Source organism: Wolffia australiana, chromosome 18 (assembly GCF_029677425.1).
Source record: "Wolffia australiana isolate 7733 chromosome 18, ASM2967742v1".
Classification (NCBI taxonomy): Eukaryota; Viridiplantae; Streptophyta; class Magnoliopsida; order Alismatales; family Araceae; genus Wolffia; species Wolffia australiana.
The window spans coordinates 4,668,015-4,677,997 of NC_135852.1; the positions used below are offsets into that span (position 1 = coordinate 4,668,015).

A 9,983-nucleotide genomic window follows, 5' to 3' on the forward strand; every position below is an offset into this window, starting at 1 on the left:
CTCCCTAATAAACGCCCCAATTTGTGAAAAACCCCAGAAACAAACTATTTGCATAAATGAAAGTCCTTCGTCGGGTTACTCCATGAGGGCGACTCCCCTGGTAATAATACACAACATTATTGACGGGCGCGAAATTAAAAATTATAGGATACTTATTTTAAATAATTTCCCCTTTTAAAAAAAAAGGGAATACAAGGCGCAACGAATCGACGGTTCTCCCCACGCCACGTAACCGCCGTCTCCTCTTCTCCATCGTCCGTTCTACTGCTAAGTTCACCCTCCAATCTCTCTCTCTCTCTCTAGATTTCTCTAGATTTCTAGCTCGCTGCTTCGAGCTGGGGGAGATCGAATTTCAATCGCGCTATCTAGAGTTGATGATCGAGGTCAGAGGAAGAGGAAATGGCGGAGATGGAAGCAGTTTGGATCAAATCTGTGAAGAATTGATCGGATTTGAAGATCGTCGCGGGAAAAAGTTGAGATAAAGAGGAGTGGAGTCGGCGAGGAATCGCATGCAGGGATGGGAGGGGGGAAGAAGAATTTCTCGGCGGTGCCGTCGGATTATCAGCTTTTGGAAGAGGTCGGATGTGGCGCCAGCGCGACGGTGTATCGGGCGATCTACTTGCCTCTCAACGAGGTCGTCGCCGTCAAGTGCCTGGATCTCGACCGCTGCAACAGTAACCTCGTATGTGCTTGCTCTGAATCTCTACTCTTTTTGTTCATTTGGTTTTAGTTGACTCGGTGTTTGGTTATTACCAACTGTTTAACTGCCGAATTTTACTCGCGGAAGAGTCGATCGTTGGGAAATTTGTTTTTTTGGTTAAAAATTTGGGGGAATTCATCTGGAAAGTTTTTTGCGAGGAGACTGCGCGGTGATAATTTCGTGGAAACTCGTGTTAAAAACTTGAAACTTTGCCTTCGTCTTGCACGGCAGAGCAGAATCAACAGATATCAATTTTTCTGGATGATTCCGCACAGCTGGAAGGCCGTTGGGTGTAAGGAATTCCATTAACTATGGGATATTGGAAGGCAAAGATTTATCAATAATTGTTCAAAACGCTTGAAATGGGTTCCTAGGCTTTCATCTTTCTGCGGTAATTCCCTGTCGCGCATGATATCTGATCATATAAATTACTTCGGATGGGACCAAACTCTGAGTGAATAAATCAATGACTCTTTTTGGTCTTGAAAAATTTTGTGGTCGGCATGAACAACATAAATGACTTGTGAGCTGACAGTCAGCTGAATGAAGTTATATTTTTTCTATCTGCTGTATCTTCTTCCTCGTTTGTGGGACTTCTCATTTTCTAGAGTCTGTTGCTGAAGTGAAAAACGTTTTTAGATTTGTATCTTATCTCCTTTTATAATCTAATATGTTTTCTCTTTTGGTGCTTTCTGCTGTATCTTTCTTTTAGGATGACATTCGAAGGGAGGCTCAAACAATGAGTTTAATTGACCACCCAAACGTGATAAGGGCGTATTGCTCTTTTGTAGTGGATCGATGCCTTTGGGTTGTCATGCCGTACATGACAGAAGGTTCATGCTTGCATCTGATGAAAGTAGCACACGCAGATGGTTTTGAGGAGCCAGTTATTTGCTCCATTCTCAAGGAAACCCTAAAGGCGTTGGAATACCTCCACAGACATGGGCATATTCATCGTGATGTCAAGGTCATTGTTATTATTGTTATTCTGGCTGATGTCTTAGTTTTTTAATTCATTCAACCTTTTTTGTCAATAGGCTGGGAATATACTCATTGACAGTACTGGAGCAGTGAAGCTGGGTGATTTTGGAGTCTCAGCTTGTATGTTTGATGCGGGTGATCGACAAAGGTCAAGAAATACATTTGTGGGAACTCCGTGTTGGTGAGATACATGGTCAACTTTAATTAATTTGTAGAAACAGTTTCAAGGTTTGAAAATCTTTTCCTTTATCCTTTTTTTTTCCTCCTATTGGCAGGATGGCTCCTGAGGTATTGCAGCGCGATACAGGTTATGATTTTAAGTGAGTTATCCCCTGAAGAATATTGGAGTTTTTCCTATTCACTCGTTTGATTATTTTTTTGACGGTGACGGTGGTTTGTAATCTATGTTATCAGTCCTTTCAGATGATGGATCCTGCAATGTTATGCCTTTTTTACAAAAAAAAATTTCATGTTTGATCGGTCCGCCTCCTGGACTGGTTTATTACGGAGTGTCCCGAAGTGATATTGAATTTCCATGACTGTTTATTTTGCAGCTCCATTATGTAATATTCTGTTTTAGGATCTTAATTGCTTCAGTAATTTACAGCAAATATATTGTTGAATGGGGCAGCTATAATTCAAAATTGTGTTTCCTTCAAAAAATAATTCAAAATTGTTTACAGAGTTTTGGCGTTTCTCTGTGAGATTCTTAGTGGCATAAGGCATCAATCCATGTCTATACTTCAAGGAGATTTTTGTCTCAGACTTCTCTTTCAGTATGGCTAGGAGGATACCTTCTGTCTTGAGTTTTGCATTCAGGTTGACCTCTCATGTTCTGGTGTTGGCCTGACCCCTGTTCTTTTCTGTCAACAATGAAACTTAGCTTATTTTGGCATTGGTAGCATTGACGGAAGTGTCCTCTATAATGCAAAGTCTGTTTTCATTTCTTGCTTGTCTGAATTAGGCATTGATATTCATCGTCTGTCCGTTGTCCATCTACATCGTCAGCCAATGATGATGACAACGTCCATCTACAGCGACGACGGCGGCAGTCAATGCCATGTTTGACATTGCTGGACAACAAATATAGGTTCCTCTACGACGACAACAAAAACAGAGAGTCACAGGAATGCAACAACTATAGTGTTGTTGTTAATGGATGATGTTTTCTCTGGCTAGTGGTAACTGGCGTCATTCTCCTGCAAGTGGCTACTGGTCACATTCTCCAGCAATTGGCGAGTGCCAGCATTATTTGGGCAGGACTGACACCATAGGGTTGGTAGTCGCAAACAATGGATTTTGAGTCATGAACAATGGAAAAAGGAAATGTCGCAAGTTGTGCAACCTTTCGTTTTCCCACGATGACTGTCATCTACGACATCAGCATGATACCAAACTTTTTCAAATTATCCGATAAGCATCCTTGACAAATGTGTTTGCTTTAAGTATTAATGCCTCTGATGTAGGTTAACTACATAAATCTTCCATTTTAATCCTGAGAAATATTTCCAATTGTGGGTATGATCATGCTACCTTATGTACCTGCTTTTTTCTGTTATCCCGTACTTCCTATTCTAGTTGAGGAGGATGCGTGTCTCACTTTTTTTGCTAGGTTGACTGCCGTCTTACGTCAGGTATTATTTTCAGAGTTGACATCTGGTCATTTGGAATAACTGCACTAGAGCTCGCACATGGCCATGCTCCATTTTCAAAGTATCCTCCCATGAAGGTTTGTTCTGAATGGCTACGATATTTATGGATTTTTAGTATTTTCTAGGAGTATAAGTTATTGTGGAAATCTACTCTAACACGAGGAATAAGGAGCCACAACTTCCGCAATAAATTTTTGGTGACCGGAAAAGTGAATATTTTCTCCGTTTTGGTTTGTGCTGTAGGTTCTCCTAATGACAATTCAAAATGCTCCTCCTGGACTCGACTATGAGCGTGATAAAAAATTTTCAAAGGTACTGTTTTTGTATTTCTGTCTTTGTGGTGATGATAAATTTATCTTTTGAGTAGCAAGATTCCCAATTTTCTCATGACAAGAGATTTATGTTTTCCCTGATTAACTAATGTTGTGTTTGATGTTTCATGAGCACACTCCTAATTATGACATTTTCAGTCGTGATCAGTCTTTCAAAGAAATGGTAGGAATGTGCTTGGTGAAAGACCAATCAAAGAGGCCAAGCGCTGAACGTTTATTGAAACATTCGTTCTTCAAGAATGTCAAGGCTCCAGAAGTGTCTTTGAAGGGTATGTTTGCCGATCTACCTCCTCTTTGGGAACGTGTGAATATAATCAAGGTTTGTTAGTTTCCCACGTTAAAAAATTTCTCGCAATGAGGAAAATTTAAGTACTTAAAGTCATTATTTACTTTGCAGAAAAAAGATGCTGCTCAGCTAGCCCTGAAGAAAATGCCGTCCGCTGAGCAAGAGGCACTCTCTCAGGTCAGCGATTAGGGAAATTTTGGCTTTTATATCACCCAGTACTTAGTATCTTAACTCAACTGCGATAAAAACTGTCAGGAAAAAATGCCCTTATGTTTCTTGTCTTATCCATGATTAAATGTGCTTACTGAAAGATATCAAAGTGTTTCGTTTAAGGTTTTCATTTTTGCCTTTCGCCTCAGTAATGTCTCAAAACTGTTCTATTTTTTCAGAGGAGAGTCTCTTGGTCTAGATTTCGTTATTGAGCACAGGAAACTTTCCGACTTTGGTTGCTGATAATGATGGATTAGTCTACCTAGTGATTTCAGTTTTCTAATGTTAACTGTTTAAATTCATCAGAGTGAATACCAACGAGGTGTCAGTGCTTGGAATTTTGATCTAGAGGATTTGAAAGCGCAGGCTGCCCTGGTATACATATTCCAGAGTATCAATGTTAAAGTATATTCTATTGTACAACCTTTTGTGACTTCGGTTTTTTCCATTGTGAATGTTTCCAACAGATACCAGATGATGAGGAGGACGGGAACTTGAGATTTTTTCCTGCTGAAAAGGTTAGATCTTATTTAATGAAAGAATAAAGGCCTTATAACTGAAATTGTGTGGGATGTTGCAACATTGGCTTTAAATTTTCCATTTTCATGTTTGTTTCTGTTTTCTCGTTCAGTTTGGTGATAATCCAATGATTACAGGTTCCATCTATTTCCGAGAAGTGTGCGGAGGAACTAGCGTCTAAGAATGACAGGGATCAAAGGTATATAACGAATGGATATCAGCTCCATTTTTAACCAGTATTTTTTGAAACAGATGTGAGCTATATTCACTCCACAAGTTGTGTACTGTTTTCGATTTCATCTCGAATAATTTCTCCTTTTCTTTATAATGTTTCAATCATGCTTGCATAAATTGTCTCAAGTATTTGGCGGCTCTGTTTTTCATTCTCCTCAGTCAAAGCTTTATCTTTCACTCCTTCAGATCAGTGTTTATCCCTCTCTCTCTCTCTTTTAGAAGAACTTCACCATAATTTCATTTTCGTGTATCTCAATATTCCAATATTAGCTGCCCTCTTATTTGGTCTTCGTTTCATGCAGGGAAAGTGCTGTGGGTGCCGCCGTACTTGAGAACGGATCTATAAGTGCAAAGGGTGAAACTGAAACTCACAAATTGGGTGTCCATTCTGCAATCACTGAAGAAAAATCAAATGGAACTGAAGTAGGAGTCTTGAAAAAGAGTGCTGTGAGACCAGCGGTTAGGTCAGAAATCAGGCAGAACTCCAGCATGAATGATCGTGACAGACAACAAGTTCATAGTGGTCCCCTTCTAACTCAGAATGTTCTTCGCCATTCCCTATCAGATAGGGGCCGAATCTCTGACCGGTAAATATCTGGAATTGTTTCAGTTTCGAGTTGGAAATTTCTCTGACAAAAAATACGTAATTATTTTCTATTTCGTTAACAATGGGTAGGCTCGCATGGGTTCATTTAAAACTCTAAATGATATCGAATTCATGGGGATGCACATTTCTTGTTTCAATATATCGATGAAAATTTTCATTCCTTTCTTATCCTAATGATTGCAAAGCTGATGAGAGTTCATCTTAGGGAATCCAGAAGAAGAAACGATTGCTTATAGCAGAATTAGTTTATGTTCTAAAAGCCTCTCTCAAAAGCTATGTATGAAACAATACATTTAATAAACTGTCAAATTCTATTTTTGAATCTACTTCAATGGTTTAGATAGCCCAACGGCTACCATTTAGCAAATACTTCAATGATTTTCTTTGCATTTTTGTCATCAAACCAGTTCCTTGTGTTACAATGTCAGTTGGCTACCCATATTATGAATATGCTAAAGTTGTGTGTAAAGTATGATAAATATACAACTTTTTGTTGAGTTCGTCAGTATTATACTTTATTTCTATCAGATAAATCTCGCTTTCTATGCCCATGGACTCCATTTACAGTGATGCTCTCATCCAATGTGGGTTGCATTAAAAACATTCTACTTTGACCAGATTTGACGGTGAAAATATATCGGCGATTGATAAGCATAAGCAGGAGGCTCGGAAGGGACAAAATTTCAGTGGGCCGTTGATGCTCCCTAATCGGGCCTCAGCAAACAGTTTGTCTGCTCCTACGAGGTCATCAGGAGGTTGTAAAATGCCAGCCAATTTGATGCACATGTGAAGCAATTTGATCTTATTTTTGTTTCTCCTTTTAGGTTACAGAGATTCATCTGATGACAAATCTAAGTCAAATGTCGTTCAAATAAAGGGTCGGTTCTCCGTAACGTCGGAAAATGTAGATCTTGTTAAGGTACCTATTTGGGCCTTAAGGAATACCTATCTATTTTTGAATTATACGATTGAGGAAAGTACATGAATTTCAGGATATTCCATCATCCGCAGTTTCAAGAAAGGTTTCCCAGGTTTGTAGGCAATATTTTTATGTTCATTTATTAAATATTCGTTTATTCATTTTTTTCTTGTCGCTCTCTGGATTTTAAAATAACTCTTTCAGGGATCTCCTTTGAGGAAGTCTGCAAGCGTAGGTGACTGGATAGCTGCAAAGGCATTGGTATGTGCTAATCAGATCTTTTGGAATCGCTTTAAACTTGAAATTACTTGTCAAAATTAAGGGCCAAATTTTTTGAATTCAAGTAGTTATTGATGTCAATCAATCTGATCTTCCCCGATTTTAATTTTTCGTCCACGATTGAAGAATAGTGTCGGAGATTTTCCATGCGTCTATTCACCATTCAATCTTCAAATGACTACGAATAAACACTTGATATAAATTCGATTTTTCTCATATAACTAAAAAGTATTCTAATAGAGATCCTGAAGTCCGGAACTTTTGTTAACATTGTCCCATGAATTTCTATAGTTAGTTTCATTACTTTTTCTCGTGCTTATTATCTTAATCGATTCCACACTTGTGATTTTTATCCAGCTTTCAACACAGCCAGCAAAGGAAGTACATAACGTCATGATGCCTGCCTCCGTCATGTTACCCCATCTGCAGAATCTTCAACAACAAATTTCTTTTCAACAGGTTTGAGCTTTTTTTAATTTTAATCAACTGTTGATTTTGACTATTACCTGCCATGTTTGTAGGAGCTTATTACGAACCTGCTAAACAGCTTTCAACTTGTCGACTCAGCTGATGGTAGGTTGGGAGTTTCTTATTTTTATTTTCCATTTTATCTCTTAACTTAAATGACACTCCTGAGGCTCTGTTCGATATTGTGCAAGTTGGTGCAACTTCCCGAGCCGCCAATGCAGATAATAATTTGGTAGGGTCCTCTCAGCTTTCTACTGTGTGTCCTCGTCTTTCAAATATTGCACTTTTGGGCATTTTTATCATCAATTTTTTAGTGTATCGGACTAAAAGGATGGAACTTTAACAGTTTTGTATCCACAAAAATGTTCATGATCATTTTTTTTAATTTAGGTTGACTTGGGGGCATCCGAAAGAGAGCAGATGTTTCTCTCTCAGATCTCAGAACTGCAAACGAGGTATACAGATTTAAGGCTGGTTCTATTTTTTGCCTTTGAGATTCATCCTCAATATTTAAATAATGTGTTTATTTGAAAAAAAATCCTTATGGTTATTGCCCCTTTTTAATTCTGCATCTATTTTGTGCTGCAGGATGATTAACTTAACCGACGAGTTGACTGCTACAAAAATGAAACAACTGCAGGTGAGCATTATCTGTGGAACATTGTTCGGGCCATTTTGTATAAGTGAATAGATTATATTCACATAAATAGATCCTCTCTATCTCTCTCTTTCTGTGAAACTTTCACCAACCTCTCTGTTTCGGTAATTTACAGGGGATGAGAAGATTTTTATCCCCTTTTTGTGTTCTTGATTTATTTTTTTCATAAAAGCATCTTAGAACCTTTTGAGAATTAAGTCTTTCTGCTCAGGCACACAATCAAAATTATTCTGTATTTTCTACAGTGTTCTCTCATTCTAAAGTATTTAGCATAAGCTTTTTTTCCATATTCGTGTGCCTCATGATATAACCCATCTGTATATTTCTTGAGGTCTCGATTTCTCTACTTTTAATAAACCCATCTTCCCGTATCTGGTTTTTACGTCTCTCTTTTTTTTTATTATCGTACTTTACTGATGTAGTCTGTCATAATTCCGTGACGATTTTCAGTTGCAGCAGCAGCTAGACGCAGTAAAAAGTCGCTCTGAGGACACCAGCAAGGGAGAAAAGGAGGCAAACACCTCCACAAGTAAAGCCGGTCCCAGCTAGTCCACTTTGGCAGGTTCATCTTCCTTGCTCTCCTCTTTCTTTTTCTTAATTTTATTCTTCTTGTTCCTCTTCTTCTTCTCCTTTTTGTTCTTTTTCTCCTCCTTTTTATTCTTGTTCTTTTATTTCCTCATCTTCTCCTTCTCTGGGTTCTCCTTATTGTTCTAGTTCTTCTTTTTTGTCTTTTTTTCTTGGTCTTCTCCTCCTTTTTCTTGTTATTTTCTTGTTTTTCTTACTCTCATTTTTCCATTGAATATTCTTCTTTTCCATCTTCTTCTTCATATTCCTCTTCTTACAATCATTCTTCTTTCTTCTTTACCTCTTCATCATCATCATTATCTTATTATTATTAGTATAATCATTTAAGTAGTGTCCTTTGTATAACATCATGTTGCAGTTGCCCACAGTGGCAAGGGGGCCCATGCCAAAGTCAGCAATGGAGTTTTCTTCTTGGATTCCAGTAAGTCAAAGGAATCACCCAGAAGATAACCAAGCAGGCCGATAAGCCCTGAAAGCAACCTTAAAATGGGTCGTCACGTGCCTCAAATCCTTTATTTTCAGCCTGTTTTCCTCAAGCCCATTATTACCGCTACCCATATATATACTGCTATGAAGAATTTGTTATTATTATTATTATTTGTATCCCCAAAGGGTTTCTCTTCTCTATTGCCAATCCATTTTACTCACCAAAAAGTCAGTTTATATTGCGTCATTGTCTGTAGAAATTGAATTCCAGGTTTTCTCGTTTTCTTTTTGAATAACAAAAATGCGGTCACCCGAAAAAGGTCGTAACCACCTTCCGGTTACATGCCTTAAGCTGTAAGGCTCTATTACAAAGGGGTTTATCCTCTCTTTTCTGGTTACATGCCTTACGCCGTCCCCCCATGAAAGATCACGTCATTTCTGTGGCACCATATTCCCCAGAGTACTGCCAACGCTTTTCCCCCCACTTGTCAATGTTTAGAGCCGAGTCTCTGTATTGAGTCCCAAAAGGCTTCCTCTGATGTCGAGTTCACGGCCGTCGGAGTTCGAGTAGCCCAAATCATGCAACCAAGAGGGCACTCGAAGAATAGATGATTACAATTCTCTTCTCCTCCTGTGCACAATATGCATTCCGTCGGTGCGTCAGGATACATCTTCTTTCGGAAGACTCGTCACTCTTTTTTGAAACACAAGCCACCTGAAGATCATCCAATCTTTGGGTAAATGTTTTCATGAAATGGTTAGAGCATCCAATCTCGGAAAGTCAAATTCAGAATCCTTTTTTTATACCTTTTCAAGTGTAAATGTTTTCTTTTCTCCATGGATAGGGTGTTTCATTTTTCACTACTCTTTTTTATTGTACAGTTGGCATACTGACAATTGTGTCCCATATAAACTTTATACACTCATATAAAACTTGACAACAATTTTTTTAATAACTTAGAGGCTTTTAAGAAGGTACACTTTCAATGTGTTTTTGAGACATAGTGAAACAAGAAACCTTAGTGTTGTAGGTTCTGTGATGGAACAGTGATTGACTTGAAAGATACTACAATTATATAGTTCATCAAGGTGCCTGAAGAACACTCATATCAATAGGTTTTCACTCT

General features: G+C 38.4%; 1 protein-coding gene across 1 annotated transcript; it reads left to right on the top strand.

Moving 5' to 3' along the window:
* Positions 1–298: 298 nt before the first annotated feature.
* Positions 299–9,055, top strand: LOC144714889 (uncharacterized). The gene is made up of 23 exons (XM_078589695.1): positions 299–682; positions 1,413–1,667; positions 1,738–1,862; positions 1,957–2,001; positions 3,329–3,410; positions 3,577–3,645; positions 3,814–3,984; positions 4,063–4,128; positions 4,468–4,536; positions 4,629–4,679; positions 4,818–4,879; positions 5,217–5,501; positions 6,140–6,276; positions 6,346–6,440; positions 6,514–6,552; positions 6,645–6,701; positions 7,077–7,178; positions 7,241–7,292; positions 7,379–7,419; positions 7,578–7,642; positions 7,776–7,827; positions 8,296–8,407; positions 8,789–9,055. The coding sequence occupies exons 1-22, from the start codon at positions 518–520 to the stop codon at positions 8,392–8,394; spliced, it is 2,184 nt and encodes a 727-aa protein (XP_078445821.1). The 5' UTR covers positions 299–517; the 3' UTR covers positions 8,395–8,407; positions 8,789–9,055.
* The last annotated feature ends 928 nt before the right edge of the window (positions 9,056–9,983 follow it).